Genomic DNA, 18,008 nt, shown 5'->3' with positions numbered 1-18,008 from the left:
TGTACTTATTGTTTTTGATACTTTAATTTAGGTTCAGTTTCAGGTGACTTTATTTGTACCCGTAGGTAGATTTGTTTGCAGCCAGTGAGATCGACATCCATCATGGCACACAGATTACAAAACAGATGTAACAATGAACAACACATTAGAGAGAAGGAGAGCTATTAAACCGACCGAAACGTGATAAAAAAATCTTAAAACATTAAAATGATAAACAATGATATAAGTACTCAAGGTTTCAACAATCAGATCATAAGGCAGATAGAAGTCTCAACTGATAATATCAATGAAAAACAAAAATAAATAATCTCTTCAGGCTGGGTAAAAATACTTGTTGGCCATGAATAAATAAAAGTGTTTGTGCAATATGGCTAAAGCTGTTTTTGTACAGCTTCGTCCTGCACCTTTGGACTAAAAGCCTCCGGAGGGGAGACTGTACAGAGGGTGGGAATCAGCTTTTAAAATCGAGGTAGCTATCTGCTGCAACTGTCTCGTATACAGGCACGCGAGAGAGGACTATTTACCAATCTGATTCAAGGAATTTCTCTTTTAAAGATATTTGATTGAACCCAGACACCAAAGAGAAAGACAAGACTTTAGAGTACAACATATCGTAAGCTCTTGATGAATCTGGTTATGTGAAAAACTACAATATCCTCCTTTGAGAAGAAGTTCAAATATGTGTTAGTGTTTGCAGGATTTAGTAAACACAGTCATTCATCATTTTCCTTTTCTATAAACACTTCCATGATTTAGCTGATGTATCCTTACCTGGTACCTTTAAAACATTTGTCCTGGCTCTTAGCTCATTGTATGGTTTACACATAATGCACTCAGAAGTTTAATTGTCGCTATCCTTCATTTGTTTTAAACTCAAACGTTTTTTATAAAGGCCAAGGGAGATACAACAGATTACATAACTATGACCTCACAATGGTTGTTTCCCTAACTTGCCGCAACAGAGCTGAAGCATTATTTATACATCTGTTTAACAGGTTTGGTTTAGCTGGTTGTGACAATAAGATTCATCTTTTTTTTGTGTTAAAGTTGGTGAAGCACTCCTTTTTCTTTTCTTTTTTTGGAGCTGAACGATCATGAAGAAAAACTGTGAAGGTAAAGGCTTTTGCATCCGTCTTTCATGCAAATACCCTGTTTTATCATGAATACACAGAATGACCCATGTAAACCAATGGAGAATATTCTTCATTCAAAGCAGCCAGCCAAGGTCTGTGGAGATAAGAAGGCTCAGCACTGCAGCAATAAGTGCTTTCAGGAAATGACACCAACAAATATAAACCTGGACATAAACCTGCTCATTGATAATCAGACGGGCAAAGCGCCTCGACACGGATCTCCATTTCAGCATTCAGCGTCAACTACAGGTAAGGTTCTTGTTCAAAATGATGATCGTGTTATCATTTGTATAGTCAGATTAAAAAATGAAATTGAGCCCTTGAAAGGGAGCGGCCACAAAACCTCAACTTAGTCTGCCTTCTTTTATATAGTACATGTATCATGTGACATATGAGGATGGAGTACTTTTCATCAATGGATTGTTATATCTTCATTTCTGTTTTGTTATATCACCAATTGAGAAATGAGAATCTCAACAGTATGGTTTAGCCTCTTTTTTAAGTGTTGCTGTTATGGTATTTATACCACCTGCTTAGTACTAAACAAGCTGTTGAAGAAAGAGGGGGTAGACCTGCTTTATTGAGCAAACCAGGTTCAAAGAGGAGTGAATATTAGACTTCTGTTAGACAGAAAGACAGAAAAACAACTATACGATGATAATATGTCAGGGCGTTGTGGTGGAGCTGGTATTGATGTTTCTCTCACATGATTTCTGCAGCTTTAAAACACCTATTGAACCAAAACCTTCATTTTATTTAGCCACATAAATGATATTGAAAACCTCACAACCATTAAAATGTGTTCTTTTTGTCCTTAAAACGGTACCTTCTGTATTTCTTTCATTGTTTTGCCAGCATTATTTCCACTAACATCCCCTGAAGCTCCACCAGAAGTATTGAGCTTCATTGTAATTGCTGATTGCTGCTGTAGAGATTCACAAAAATGTTCCATCATTGATTTAGTTTCATTTATTTGCACCTCTGACCCTGAACAAATGATTCCCTATATTGTCAGCAAACACTTGTTGGTCTGTTACTTTATTAAAAAATAACCCTCCTAATTAAATGAACAACACTGAAACAAAAAGGCCTGAGGATTTATACCTAGTTTGGAGTGATTTTACTCATTGGCAGTCATTGACTCAAGGGCGACATGATAACTGAGCGCTCTGCTCTCGGTCTCACCTACCTGTTTCAAAGTTTTGTGTTTAAGATTTCTGCTTTGTGCTTATTTTATTTCTTAAACAGGACTTATTCTGGTCTGCCTTTTGGCTGACTTGAGTCGGAGAAGGCCTCCATTTCTACCTACTGTATCACCAGATTCAGCTGAGCAGCACACTCTGAAGATCTCCATGTTAATCTGAACAGCTGAACACATAAATAGCCGCTGTGTTGCCTCTTATGGCTGAGAGCAGCACAGAGACAGCAACTGTCCCCGTCCTCACCAATGTCACGCACAATCCGAGTGGAAACGGCACCACGCCCCCTGGCGTCCAGGTAGCCAACGTGATCAGCTGGTTGACATTCAGCATCGGTCTGCCTGCCATCGGCCTGGCTATTTACACCCTCAAAAATCTGTCCAAAGGTTTGTACTGACTCCGCTCTTCATGTGTGCACCCATCATTGAAGAATTTATACACCCTGCCTACACCTCCTGACTTCATCTCAAAGCAAGTAGAAGAAGGTTGAGGGGCTGTGAGGGGGATTTGCTTGGTCAGAGCAGAATTACAAAAAGACAGGAATTACTGGAATTAATAGTGTTAATTTAGCCTTTCTATCTGTAGCCTAATATCCCGTTGGAGATATAGGCATGCATTAAATGGATGTAGCCAAGAATTTAACAAGCGATTGATGGGATAGCCAGTATATATGCCTATATATTTATATTTTTAAAGGTAACAAAACGGAGTGGCCACATATACATCCTTTAGGCTTAAGGACTCAAAAATAAAATTGCCTTCAAAGTCTCAAACTAGAGTACAGCAACAAGAAATGACACTGAAATGTTAAGAGTGCTACTAACAGCCTAATGCAACACAGGCCAAGCTGTTGATTGCTTCCCACCCGAGACTAGGCAGCCAGTCATAGATAGCGGGGGAGGCTCGGACGTCCCACTTTCCGAAGTAAATGGAATGCAACCTTAGCTTGATGTTATGGACTCTGAATGAGCGGGTGACGTTTGTAGTGTTCCAGTGCAGGTTTTGGAACTTAAATTAAATTTAAAACTAATCAGTTCTTTGGGCTACTGGAGCTAGATGGAACCATCTGTTATATTTAAAAAAAAACATTTTTTTTAGTACAATTAGTATAAAATAAGTGAACACTGAAATTCATGCCATTATTATTGATCCTGGGCCGGCATTAAGATGCACTTTTTAGTTGTGTGACAGCAATGATGTCATGATCGGTGGCCATGTAGTGTCAAACTGTTCTTTCTTATTGTACTGAACGAGTGCACAATATGGTCTACTATACAGTGAGAAGGGAATGAGTGAGTGATTTCAGACAAATCCATAGACTTAATTAAAAACGGATTTATTTTGGCAGCTAGTGGCATCACCCCCTACTGGCCATTAGAAATAAATACAGGTTTAAGAAGCTTCCACATATGCCTCAGTATTAGTTAAACTAAAGCAAGGGGCTACGTCCACTTCTTATGTTGAGCTGATTCTTGCCGCTTGTAGAATATTTTTTAATAGTACAACAGTCATAAAAATGTAACAATGCCAGAGGAAGAACAAAATGTCTGGTATAGTAACAGAAGGCTTCATCTTATCGAGTACAGAATGACTTCTAGGACCAATGCCACCAAAATATCTTTGTAAGTGGTACCCATAGGCCAATCAGCAGCAATAATATTACTGGTACCAGAGGTAATTTAAACACAATGTAAACATTTTAAAAAGCAAACTCAAGACCTACCTGTTTAGTCTAGCTTTTAACTGAATCTCATTTCATCTAGTTTTATTACATTTGTAACCTCCTGTGTTTCCTCATTGAGAATTATTGAAAGCGTTTCCTCAGTCCATCAGTACCTGTTTTTATCTAGTTATTTTACCTTAGTTTTTGGATTGTGGGGTAGGGGTGGGGGAGGGAGACATGTTGTTGCTGTTTGATTTATGTTGATGTAAAAACACTTTGTGATACATTGTTGTATGAAAAGTGCTATACAAATAAACTTTGATTGATTGATTGATAATGCGTACATTTCTATTGCAGTGGTAGTAGTCATAATTGTCACAGTTTTAACAACACATTTTTCTTTTGTTCTTTCCAGGTGAAAACAAAATTCCCATACATGTCATGTTCCTCCTGGTCTCTGACATTATTAGTTTCTTTGGTCGTCCCAAAGTGAACCCTGACATGGAAAGTGGAACTGTCTTCTCTTCAAATCCCACTGACTTCATCTTCTATTTTGGTGTAGTCACCAACATCACTCTCATGGTGTTCATAGCTCAGGAGCGCCATCTCGTGGTGGCCTACCCACAGTGTCAGGACTGCTGCATCAGCGTCAGGCGGTCTCCTGCAGTCGCCTTGTTGGCGTGGGCTGCTCCGTTTGGGATCCTAGCCCTGGCGGTGCTGCACTACAACCTCTGGTTTGCTGTTTCTCTTCTTGCTCCTTTCCCCCTTCTCCTCTTCTTCACTGTGGACTCCTGGAGGGCCCTGATCTGCTCCAGAACTAACCCTACAACCCCAGAGAGGAGGAGGGCGGTGTTTGGGATCGGTGCAATCTGGGCTAACTACACCTTCCTCTACACCCCCTTCATCCTCAGCATCCTCTTAGATGCTCTGTCCTTTGAGGAGATTGTTTCCTACCTGGGCCTGGTGTCTCACCTGTTGCTCTACCTCAGCCCTCTGGTGGACCCTTTTCTTTATATTTTCATGACCAGAGGGCTCAAAGAGGTGCTACAGGCGCTGCCCTGCTGTCACAGTTCAAGTCGCAAAGAGAACATGAGACCCACTGTGGACACTGTGGCTGGGACTATGGAGACAAGACTTTGAGGAGGACACGGAAAATTATCCAAACACATTTATCGGTTCAGTTTGGGAAAAGTTCATGCTCCTGTTTGGTTGCAGGAGCAGATAACAAAAACCACCATTTAGTTAGAAACAGACTGGCTCAGTGGCAATGAGCACATCAGTTGTATCTATGAAGTGTCAAGTCAAGTAAGCCTTTCATGAACATGATTGGATGTTGCTGGTTAGCAGATATGCTGATAACAACATGACAGTCCTTCGAGGTCCTCACAGTCTTGTTGGTCACTGTAAACCACATTCATTTGCAGCAACTTTCCAATAAAAGGATTTTTTATTTTAAGAATAATGTAGTCTAAGTTTTGCAAGTTCATAAAAAAAAATCCTGTTACATAATATGATTCAATACTTAGCATTTTGTGACAGCTGGAAAGGAAGGGTTACAACAGGGCAATCCTTCAAGACACATACTGGAGGCAAGACGTCAAAACTGCAGCTGCTTAGACGGACCAACCACAAATCACGAAGACATAAAACACATTCAGCATCTGTAACGGCATTTATTGGGGGAAAAAAATATCTATTCGAGTGATTATCTTCATGACATGTATTTTGTCCTATACTGTCCTAAACTTTTACAATATCGTTAGCCTCATAGCATAATTGTCTAAGTCATATTTTAAGGTTTTCAGAAAAGAAGGAAAAACACATTCCAAGTTATGTGACTGGAGTCCACACCTCGGCAGTTCATAATTCCTATGATTGACTGAAAAGACATTTACTGTATAGAAAGTTGAATAAAAATGATCTAGCTTACCAGATGAATCGAAGAGGAGAGCTAATGCTTCACTTGTGGTCAGCTGAGCCCTGTTTTTCAAGGGGGCCGCCATTTTTGTATGTAGCATCAAAAATGCCCAAGTCAAAGAGATGACTAATGCACGGTGAATCAGCAGCGTTAGGAGAGTAGAGTTAGGCAGATATCACAATTTGGCCAAGATATGACTTAGGCAATTATGCTATGAGGCTAACGATATACCTGTGTTTTTTACCTATAAGATGAATCAGTGATGCTCATATGGCAGTCTGTCAAAGCTAAGATGTATTTATTTTGACATTATTTATTAAATCAGAAAGGATTTTGTTGTCTGTCACTTGTACTTTACTTGAAATACTCAAGTATTTAATTGCAAGACTTGTATGCAACAATACACTTGAATGTTGTCTGTAAGGGGTCATAATGTGACTCGATGAGGAACTTCTGTGACATTTCTTTGACATTAAGTTCAATTATTTACAGCCTAAATTCCACACTTTGAGAACAACAGTCACATGTTATACAGCAGATAAGTGCACTTCAGTTTATGTAGATTTTCCTGATATATCTTATTTTTTCCATTTCATAACAGTCAGCAGTGTCTGAAAAACACAAGCAAAAAACATTGCTTGGCTCAAGTAAAGCCCAGATGGGTTAAGGTTACCCGTGTTCTGTTTGATGTGTATGAGCACAAAAACACAGTCCTCTTTATTCTTGTCTCTTTACTCCTTAGTTTCTGTTGTTGTACTCTTTGATTCCAAGACGACACTGGCAGACTCTGAAGTTTGAGAGCAGATTTCTTTTTTTCTGAAATGAAACAATACAATATTTATTTGGATAGAGTTTAGACACACATTTTGATATAATGTAGTCAATTAAAACACCAGCCATGGCCTTAGAAATGACTTTAATAAATACAGTTCTTACTGATATCAAACGGACAATTACTTTTAAAAGCTTCCCAAAGATACCTGTAAATATTTTTTTTTAGGATGGTGATATTAAGTTGTCAAGTGATGTGTGTCCTTTAGTCATACAGTGAATGTCCTTTTTATATTTTTTATTTAGAATCCAGCAGAATTCTTAAAACTCCCAACATAATTGGATTAAGGCTTCACCATTCTTTGAAATAAAAACATATTTATTATAAATGCAGGTCAGGTGGAGCTTTTTATAAGTTTGAAAATCTGAAGCAAAAGACCAGTCAGCATTCAGGCTGTTTATAAATGTAATTCCCAATACTTCCACCAGATGGCGGAGTTGCTAAAGAAATGTTTAACTATCTAATAGTGTGGCTTCACTTCATTCTTTGACCAACCTTGGCTTTTCAATGTCGTCGATTATCTCCGGCAGCCTCGCGTTCATTGTCTCTGGAAGCAGCAGGGACACCAGGCCAGAAATGATGGCCATGCAGCCGATGATGATCTGAGGAAGAAGAGTCCACACGTCCTCCAGCAGCAAGATGAGCGGAGCGATTGATACTCCCAGACGACTGATGAAGCTGACGTACCCAAGACCATTTTGTCTGGAGAGACAGAAGATAAATCAGCTGTCCTCTAGTCAATACGTAACACTTTCTGTGACCCCACTGAGGATAGGACATGTTAAGGATTTTTGATGGTCCTCATCTGAACCGATGACATCAGCATGACCTCACGGAAATAGACTACATGTATGACCATAACTTGCTGAAAATGTAGAAGTGATGTATCATAAGGTTGAGGGGGGAAAAGTCTGTCACAACTTCCAGTACCAATGGAAAGTCAATGGGAATAATTTTTGCTGTCGACACTGTATTTACTTTACAGATAACAGGATACCATCCATCCATCCATTATCTACTGCTTTTCCTGTTAGGGGGTCGCAGGGTGCTGGAGCTGATCCCAGCTGTCATTGGGTGAAAGGCGGGGTACTCCCTGGACTGTTCGCCAGTCAATCACAGGGCTGACATATAGAGACAGACAAGCAGCCACACTCAATGTAGAGTCACCAATTTATTTAACAAGCATGTCTTTGGACTGTGGGAGGAAGCCAGAGTACCTGGGAGAACAGGCACAGAAAGGCCGTGCCCGACGGAGATTAGAACATGGAACCTCATCGCTAATCTCTGTACAACTGTGCAGTCCACATAACAAAGAGTTACTTATTTATTGTAACCTAATCTACGACCACACAAGTTTTTCAACACAAGCCATTTCGTTTCCCAGAGTGTAACCAGGTAGTTTAGGTGCCCAATAAATTGAGTCACATACGTAACACAATGTAAGTTACATCATGTATGTAACATAATGTCATAATACTATACTCAGTACATTTTTAACTCAAACTAAAGTTGTTGTTTTATTTAAACCTCACCTAATATTTCTGCTGCTTAAAGCTAAACATGTCAATGACTTGTTAAAAGGCTTTCTTTCCTTCCATGTTCAGTCTGAATTGGCATTGTTTCCATTGTGCCTGCAAGCAATTTTTTTTTTTTAAATCTCCCACCACGACTTAATGTTGTGGTAATTTAGTGTATAATGAAGAAAATGTTTGATAATATATTCTTTAAAAACATTTAAAAGAGTCATATATAAGTTTTGTTTTTTGTAAAACATTGTTAAAACATGATGCACACAACATGTGAAAATATAATTATTATTTTTTTAACCATCTTTAATATAACCCTGCATTAAAAAAGGATGTTAGCTGAAAGACAGTAGTGCCTTTTTACAGGTAAGACATACGGACCTGATAACTGTGGGGTAAAGCTCTGTCGTGTAGAGGAAGACAGTCGTGAAGGAAGCTTCAGATAAGCCTTTTCCTAGAATGGCAACAACAGCACGCACATGCCACAGACCTACAAAGTATAGAAAAGGCAGTCTGATATACAAAACTTTCATTAACTTGAAAAGAAGGAAATATCTCCATTAGTTTTACAACCCAAGCCTGTTGAAAAAAAAATGCTATGCTGTAATTCTTCATACACAGTTTTGCAATAGCTTCTAATCCTTTGCATTGCATGTATAACACATAGACTGATATAGAAATGATTGTATGTATTAGGGACAATTCTGAAATATTTAAAATAAACTTTTTTGATGCACACTCTGACCTGTTGGAAGAAAGATGTTTATGGCGATGCAGAATCCAGTCAGTAACAGAGTTCCAGCCTGACATTTTCTCCGCCCAATGATGTTAAGAAGGAAATAGATCATCAGTTTGGCAGGGACTTCAATGGCAGCATAGATAAAGTGTGTGAGGTACATGTTTAATCCAAATCCACTGATGTTCAGGCTGATTCCATAATAAGTCAAGGCCACTCCAAACCTGTAGAGAATTTTTTTTACAAAAGAACATTGTGTTTTTTTTAAAACGCAGGCATCCATATATCTGTGCATTTATACAACTGGAGGTTATTGAACTGACTTTGCATTCGTGTTTTTAGGGTGATACCCACCACACAATCCCAGCCTTTAGGGACAGCAATCTCATCTTGGGGGTCTTGATTAGGTCGAGGTAAGTGTAGTTTTTCTCCTGCTTTTCCTGGATTTCCACACTGGACAGTACCTGTGCAGAAGTATTAAATCATATTCAAAGACAATTTTCTATCAGTTTTGTTTATTATCTTTGTGAAAGACTTTCTGAAAACCTCCTTTTATTTTTATTTTGGCCATGACAAGATCAATTCCTATAGCAATTTCGTCATTCATAATTCAGGAGATAAAAAAAAATCCAGTCAGTGTGTAAAAGATTAAGTAAACATTAGATTTCAACACATTGTGTTGATGCAAGTGCAAAAGGCATCAAGTAAAGTAAGAGCTTTATCACAAAGTCAATTTGTGTTACCAGAAAGTCGTCTTGCTGAGCTGTGAAATTGTTCAAAGCAGGAAACTCTAAAAAGGGCTGATGGTTGTTATTGTGTATCTATTGTATGCATTTGTGTTGTTTATTCATATTGAACAGTTCTGTCGTACATTGAGTATTAATTCATTTGGTCACTGCTAAACATTAAAATAGTTGGCCCCTGCTAAAAGCAATGCAGGCACCCAATAGTTCTCCAGATATAATTGTGCAGACACAAGCAGGTGGACACTGCGATATGCGACATATAGTTTACCACTTTTTTCTACCATTGGACACAAATGCCATCTGAACAATTAGAAAATAATTACATGCAATATCAAATATACACACATTTAAGCTTTCAACAAAAACATTTAAGATCAAGCTCAAACTTACATCCAGTTTGATTTTCGATGACAGTTTGGGTCTTTTGTTGAATGAAGCACATTTGTCAAGATAAAACTGGGCGCTTTCAACTTTACCATTGGCTAAAAGCCAACGGGCAGACTCAGGAACCCACCTGCGATTCAATTCAAAGAGTTGAACAATGAAATAACCCCAAAACAATAACCATAGTAATAGATGCATTCTTGGAATAATTTAGTTTGTTGGTTTCACTTTTCTTTCCATATTCATTTATATTTGTATTGACTCCTGGGCATGATGGTATTTGCCACAGTTTATTCAACTATTTGTGCTTTTATTTATACCACTTTATGCTTTCACATTTATTTTCTTACAATAACACACATCAAGAGGAACCTAATTTGGTCCAGAGTTGTAACTTAATGCAATACCTTCTGTTAAATTATACAGGTAACCTTAATAAAATGACCAACTGATTGAGGCTTTTTTTCAACGTACCACCAGGTGATGACTGCGAATCCCAGTGGGGCTGTGACAGTCATGATGAGTGACCGCCAGTCAGTGACCAGGAAGGCAAATCCAGCCAGCAGCATGTTGCCCACAGACCAGGCAAGACTGCCCATCACACCAATAAATGACCTATGACCTGTGTCCACCCACTCGATGGCTGAATGCCGAAAAATGACAAAATATTATTAAAGAGCACAAATAAATTAGATTTCATTGGTAGTTTTAACAAACCCCAAATTAGACAGGCTTGTACACATTTTATAAAGCTTCTCAAATCTAAACACTGGATTTACTTTTTTTTCTTCATTTGGTGGCAGAAGAAGGGGTCTGTAAACACAACACATGGCACGTACTGTAGTATCATGGTAGCTTACTGAGAACCGCTGAGTTGATGCTGATTCCTGTCAGTCCAAACCCAGTCAGAAATCTCAGCCCTGCAAACAGAATGTAGGAGTTCGCAAATGCGCTGGAGAAACCGAACACGATCGCCATGATGTAAGAGGCCAAAAGTGTGTTTCTTCTCCCATACCTGGAGATAATAATGAGGGAGTGTATAAAAAGAAAAAGGAAATTCGAGATGTAGTTGTCCTTTGCAAGTGAACGCAAAGTACGACAAGCAAAAAGTAGGAAACCAAAACACAAAAATGTCAAATTCAAATTAATGACTGAATTTATTACTATAGGTTATCCATCATTAGTCGATTTTCCTCCACAGCACCCATCAGATGCCTTTCTCATTAAATTATTATTGTTATACATTAGATGTATCTACAGGAGCATTAAAAGTATTATTTCTCTAGACATAGATTCAAATGTTAACTTGTTCATTTTCACTTTTTGATTCAACATTGGAAAGTTGTTTTCACATACTTATCACACAGGTATCCAAAAGCTATGGCTCCCATCATCACACCAAAAAAGAAGATTGTGCCTGTGGTTTTTGTCAGGCTTTTTCTATCACAGACAAGGTCCCACTGGAGAAGCAGATCACAGAGAAAAGCCAATTAGATTATCAATTCAGATACCTGTGTTTATAATAAAAAAAAAAAAAGAATAACTCATAAACACAACAAAACCAGGACAACCCGAATCCTGGCGGGTGTGAAATATGTTAAAAAAATATATGTTATGGAAGAGGCAATTCCAATTATTTATCTTTTGAGCAGCTCAAGAAACAGTGTGTCTCTGTAAATGTGTGAAGTAGCCAGCATAAAAGGGGTATTAAAAGATCATTTAAAAAAATTAGTTGTCAGGAATTGTACCTCTGTCGCCAGGGTGGATGTGAAGGTGGAGTTGTCATAAACCCATCCACTCTGACACTGAACCATTTGCATGTCAGTGTTGTGGAGAGTGTCAGAGGAGTTGGCTAAGAGCTGAAACTGAGGCTCTGCAAACATCTCACAGGATTTAAGGCCTCCGTCTTCTTTCACTGGAACACTGACAGACAGTCTCTGCTCCTGAGTTAAATTTTCCAAGAGTCCTCCATCAGCGAGTTTACTTATATCACAGTGATGAGGAGGCACCGCTGCTATGAAGATGTTCAGCAAGAAGTGACAGGGCAGAACGATTCGAGGAGTCCACAGCAGGAAGAGGATGAAGATCTGGAAAGGCCCAAAACCGTTGACTTCCTCCAGGATGTTCTCAAACTTCATCTTCACCAGCGGTATGGCTCCTGAAAGAACAAGTGATCTAAAGCTGAGAGAAGCAAAACATGATGCAGTTTGTGCCACTAAAAAAAAGACTCACCTGCATGAAAAACTGCAAAAGATAGAGGCACTATGAACTTCTGCACTGAAGGACCTGTCCTCTGCAGAGTTCTCTTTTCACCACATTGTGAGCAGCACTGCATTTATCATCAGAGCAGCCTGATCATTAACTGCTACATCACCTTTGGACATCCAAATGTTTCGAAATAGATTACCCATTAGACTTGTTTAACACCCGCAGATGTGTCCTCAGGCGATATAAAAACACAGCATAATGTTATCTTTGTTACCTTTTGGACTATTTCTCGTTTAAATCTCCAAATGTCATTCAGTTCAGTTAGTTTCCTCCTCCCTGTCAGATGGAGAGGAGGGTAGATGCAAATCAGTTTTAGGATAATGTTTATGAATAATAAGACACAAATTTCAAAACTAAGGGATACACAATACTTCTAAAGAATAAGGTAGTTATCACTGGAGCCAATATATGAGAAAATGTGTACATCTTTCTCATCATAAAAATCTCTTCTAGGTGTCAGGGGGACGATATTTCCAATCCTTCCAATATTTCCATTAGAAAGATAATAAATCCAAAGTGGGCCAAATGAAGACACTTGGTGACACTTATGTCAAAGCAACGCTCAGAGGCTGCAAAGACTTCTTTTAAAGACACAGGTAAGGTGTAGTGGATTGAATAAAAGGACCTCAGATTTTAGATTATTGAAATCAAGGATTGGGCATTTTGTGACATCTAGCATTTGATATTTGATAAACAAAGCCTGACTCGAATATTTTTCTTAATCAACAGAGCAGAAAATGACGGTGTTTCACATCTGGATAACAACAGAAATCAACAATTGCGCTAAAGAATATTTCACTAAAATACAGCATATACATATTGTATTTCAGGGCTGAGATTGACAAATCAAGGAAGAATAAGAAGAACCATGGTACATGTTTTAATATATTTTCACGGTGACCGATTCTAAACCATCTGGAGATGTTGTCTCAATCACAGAACAAATTGTTATTTGGGCTCGAGCATGCTGGTCATGACTCCAAATGTCTGAAAGTTAAAGTAGCTGGCACTTTCCATCCAATTGTTTTTACTGAATAACTTTGCTCTATTACATATTTGTTAGCCGTTCTCTGCAAGGTTTAAGCAGTTGGCTGATCATTTAAAGCCACCGTTTTAGTCTAACTATGCTTCTCAAGAATCCAGATTGGCTGTCAGAGAGTTTAAAACAAATGCTTTTCCACAAGCAAAATCAAAATCATTTAGAAACTGTGTTAAAATTAGTCTGTTTTCTCTAACTTTATCAGTAACAGGGACAATAAAGGTTGACATTTGCAAGCTCGAGTCGACAGCAATGCTGACATTATATCATATTGTTGAAGTGCTCAAATGCAGAGTTTATGTGAACCCTCGCAAAAGGACTAGAGACAGCGAGAGTTTCTGCACAACTTCACTTGCAAGAAGCATGGACAGACAACAGTCCTCTGAAGGAAAACATTAACCAAATCAAGATAGGGTTTTTCTGATGTGTGGTTTGCATTTGGTAGAGACTGAATTGACTCAAAGCTGTTACTTTAGAAAAGAGGGTTGAGAGCTTGGAAAGATACAGTTAATAATCAAATACAAGTGTCTTAAGAAAACATTTGGAGATGGCAAAACCTTTTTCATTTCATTCCATCCATCCATCCTTTTTATTTTTATTTTTAGTTTATATGATAATCCTGGGCTGAAACATGGTTGCCTTATAGGATTATTTTGTCATTACTCCTCAAATTTCTCCAAACGGCAAACTAAACCTGTTGTCTAATTGAAGTCCACCACTCACCACCTTCAGCACACTGAATTCTTTTTAACTATCCGTCACGTCAGGTATCAGTCAATTATGTCAGTAAGTTCAGTGTAACATAGATTTTAAGCCATTTTCATGAACTTATCCGACTTTTTTTCCTTTTTGCAAAGCACATAAACTTAAAAAACAATATTGGGCAGTCAGATGTCAGGATGGCGCTGTTAAAATGTCACTTAAAGTTTAACATTTTTAACAATTGTATTTGTCGGTATGAGTCTAAACTTCAAGTTCTGTAAATTACAGCTCCTGTCCCACAATTATTCAGCAGTTGCATAACTGAGAAACTCGAACAGAAATAATAAACGTTTGTCTCTGTCTCTGTATATCCAGACCAGAAGTTGCATTTTTGAGAAAAAATAGTTTATTTGCTATCCAAGAAGGATGTCCTTTCTTCTCAATATGTATGTTTTTCTATGTTTTAATAGTGGATATTCACTGCAATTCCTTCCATCCTGTCCCATCAAAAGGCTTATTTCTGTCCTTTTTCCGCCAAACTGGACTCTAAAGGGGTCAAACAGTGAAAAGTATTGAGTAATTATTGCATAAGCTCTTTGTGTTCGTGCTTCCTCGATCAGAACAATTGCTGAAAACACAATTCTGGGCTGAAGAGGTTTAATTTGGCCAAGAATTGTGTTTCTGGATGAACTCCCTTATAAATACAAAGACCTGGGACAATAAGACTGTTCAATATTTATATGATGTAAGTTGTGCATTGTGTTGCTGTTCCAGAGAAGGGCAAATACAAGCTGGTCCTACTTTAGTCCACATCACCAATTCATGTCCATTGACTCATGAGCAGTGATTCATTCGGATGGAGAAAAGGTCAAACCAGAGTGTGTCAAGAATAAATGTAGGCAGATATAAAGGCAATCAACAAATTGTGACTGTCACAGAGGGTCTCCTCTCCTGACAGTAAAAGGGGACTGATCAATCTTTAACACTGTTTATTATAATCCATAAAATAAAAAGGTAACTCAAGTCTCTTTACAAAAAGGGCATGCCTACCCCATACGCTTTGTTATTTATTTATTTATTTATTGGCACATATGGTTGTCATTTTACAGCAATGGTTGTTTGGTTTTGCTCTTTCTTATGAACTGTTGCCTGGTGGAAACCAAGAGTCCACTTTTACCTCTTTTTTCAAGACAATTCTGATTGTCACCATAACATGATGGCTTCAATGTTATTCCATTAAATATTCCAACGAGGTTGTTTATTCTCACCCTCAAATATGTTCCATAGCAGCATATCCTTAAAGGGATAGTTGTTTTTTAAGCAGGGTTGTATGAGGTACAAATCAATACCATACCATACCATATACCATGCCATACCATACCATACCATATACCATATGCCATGCCATACCATACATACCATACCATACCATACCATACCATATACCATGCCATACCATACCATACCATATACCATATGCCATGCCATACCATACATACCATACCATACCATACCATACCATATGCCATGCCATACCATACATACCATACCATACCATACCATACCATATACCATATGCCATGCCATACCATACCATACCATACCATACCATACCATATACCATATACCATATGCCATGCCATACCATACCATACCATATACCATATGCCATGCCATACCATACATACCATACCATACCATACCATATACCATATGCCATGCCATACCATACATACCATACCATACCATACCATACCATATGCCATGCCATACCATACATACCATACCATACCATACCATACCATATACCATATGCCATGCCATACCATACCATACCATACCATACCATACCATACACCATATACCATATGCCATGCCATACCATACCATACCATATACCATATACCATGCCATACCATACCATACCATACCATACCATACCATATACCATACCATACCATATACCATATGCCATGCCATACCATACCATACCATACCATATACCATGCCATACCATACATACCATACCATATACCATATGCCATGCCATACCATACCATACCATACCATACCATATACCATGCCATGCCATACCATACCATACCATACCATACCATATACCATATACCATGCCATGCCATACCATACCATACCATATACCATATACCATACCATACCATACCATACCATATTCCATATGCCATGCCATACCATACCATACCATATACCATATACCATATACCATGCCATACCATACCATACCATACCATACCATATACCATATGCCATGCCATACCATACCATATACCATATACCATATACCATGCCATACCATACCATACCATACCATACCATACCATACCATACCATATACCATACCATGCCATACCATGCCATACCATATACCATACCATATACCATATACCATGCCATGCCATACCATACCATACCATACCATACCATATACCATATACCATGCCATGCCATACAATACCATACCATACCATACCATACCATACCATACCCATACCATATACCATATACCATGCCATGCCATACCATACCATACCATACCATACCATAAACTTTATTGACGTCAGGTGGAGAAGCTTAAAGCTCATAATCTCAATGAAGACAGTACAGATACAGATGTTCCATTGATTCAAGAAACTAAATAAAGTTACCATCACTTATGCACATCATCTCCTCAGAGTTAGTGTTGCACTGGCTGGTTCTCAATCTTTCTCTACCATGGACATGCCAAATGGATACTGGCAAATGAATCCCTAAGAAAACATTTGCAATGGTCCATTCAAAAATAATGCCCAATGGTCTCTCTGAAAACCTCCTCACATAATTATAAATAAATAATCAAGAGACATTTGGACCTTATTTTGAAAGATTTCAACAGGACAACTGGAGAATTATCTCCAAAACCTGGCAGACGTTCTCAAACAAGTCAGACAGGTTTGGAACTAAAATGAATACAAATGCCAATATGTTGGACACATTGATTCAAGTGAATGACTGGGCCTGAAGCAATGGTCAATGTGATTTGTGTGTTGCAAAATCCTTCATTATTGTAAGAACTTTTCTTGAATTGTGCTTTTATACAGACATTTTGCACAAAAGCTTACCTCAGTGTGTCATCATCAGACTCCCACAGAGAAATATGGGTCCACATGTGAAAGAGAACTCTGTGCCATGGCCTCCCAGGCACCAAATTTACTACATTAGCTGTAATCCATTTATCATTATAAACTATTTATTGTCCACTTCTCAGTCAAAAACAAACAAACAAACAAGTCCCTAATGACCTCACTGCCACAGGACAAGGAAATTGTAGGAGTTGGATCTGCATCAATGGAAAATTGTACATAAAGGTGAAAAGAAACATAATAATGACGCTATGGCACAGATTCCCCTCTAACAATAGCACCCACTGGTCCAGGAGTTAAAAGCACCTCCCTCTTAAGACGACCACTTAACAGTTCAAACATGGAAACTCCTCTTCCACTTTCTTTGCGGTGTGCAGCCTACTTTTTCTGTTGCCAGCAAAATGGCTCGGACAACTAACACGGGGAATGGAGGTGTTCCAAAAAAACACATCTCAGTCAAGAAAAAAAACGTTTTTAGCTAAATAACTTTTAACCATGTTCTTTCTACTAGTGTTATATATGTTAACCACAACAACAAAAAAGATCTTACCTCAGACATGTCAAAGGGAAAATGCAAAGGAATCCCTTCTCGCCATGCCTTAAGCCTGTATTTTGTAATGACTTAGTTTACTTAGCAGAAAAGCTCAGACTGCACAATGAAAGCCAGTTGTGTAGAAAGAGCTAATTCCAACCACACTAATCAC

At 38.4% G+C, this 18,008-nt stretch overlaps 2 protein-coding genes across 5 annotated transcripts; one reads left to right on the top strand and one right to left on the bottom strand.

The window, feature by feature from the left end:
- The first annotated feature begins 927 nt into the window (after positions 1-927).
- LOC132975654 (uncharacterized) lies at positions 928-5,995 on the top strand. Its single transcript, XM_061040365.1, has 2 exons — positions 928-2,718; positions 4,411-5,995. The coding sequence occupies exons 1-2, from the start codon at positions 2,535-2,537 to the stop codon at positions 5,133-5,135; spliced, it is 909 nt and encodes a 302-aa protein (XP_060896348.1). The 5' UTR covers positions 928-2,534; the 3' UTR covers positions 5,136-5,995.
- A 471-nt stretch (positions 5,996-6,466) lies between these two features.
- On the bottom strand, positions 6,467-18,008 carry LOC132975653 (solute carrier family 22 member 7-like). 4 transcript variants are annotated; one of them, XM_061040362.1, is made up of 12 exons: positions 17,855-18,008; positions 16,831-16,932; positions 11,886-12,295; positions 11,494-11,597; positions 10,998-11,152; positions 10,612-10,780; positions 10,144-10,267; positions 9,362-9,471; positions 9,017-9,231; positions 8,653-8,761; positions 7,241-7,447; positions 6,467-6,729 (listed from the first exon to the last, which is right to left on the bottom strand). In XM_061040362.1, exons 2-12 carry the CDS (start codon positions 16,847-16,849, stop codon positions 6,645-6,647), a joined length of 1,707 nt encoding a protein of 568 aa, XP_060896345.1. In that variant the 5' UTR covers positions 16,850-16,932; positions 17,855-18,008; the 3' UTR covers positions 6,467-6,644. The 4 variants fall into 4 exon arrangements, with proteins under 4 accessions (XP_060896345.1, XP_060896346.1, XP_060896347.1 ...); XM_061040363.1 differs by lacking the exon at positions 16,831-16,932 and having other exon boundaries at positions 17,855-18,004; XM_061040364.1 differs by lacking the exons at positions 16,831-16,932; positions 17,855-18,008 and adding an exon at positions 13,307-13,933.

Source organism: Labrus mixtus, chromosome 6 (assembly GCF_963584025.1).
Source record: "Labrus mixtus chromosome 6, fLabMix1.1, whole genome shotgun sequence".
Classification (NCBI taxonomy): Eukaryota; Metazoa; Chordata; class Actinopteri; order Labriformes; family Labridae; genus Labrus; species Labrus mixtus.
Note: the sequence above shows the minus strand (reverse complement) of the source record. Positions and strands in the feature narration are given on the sequence as shown.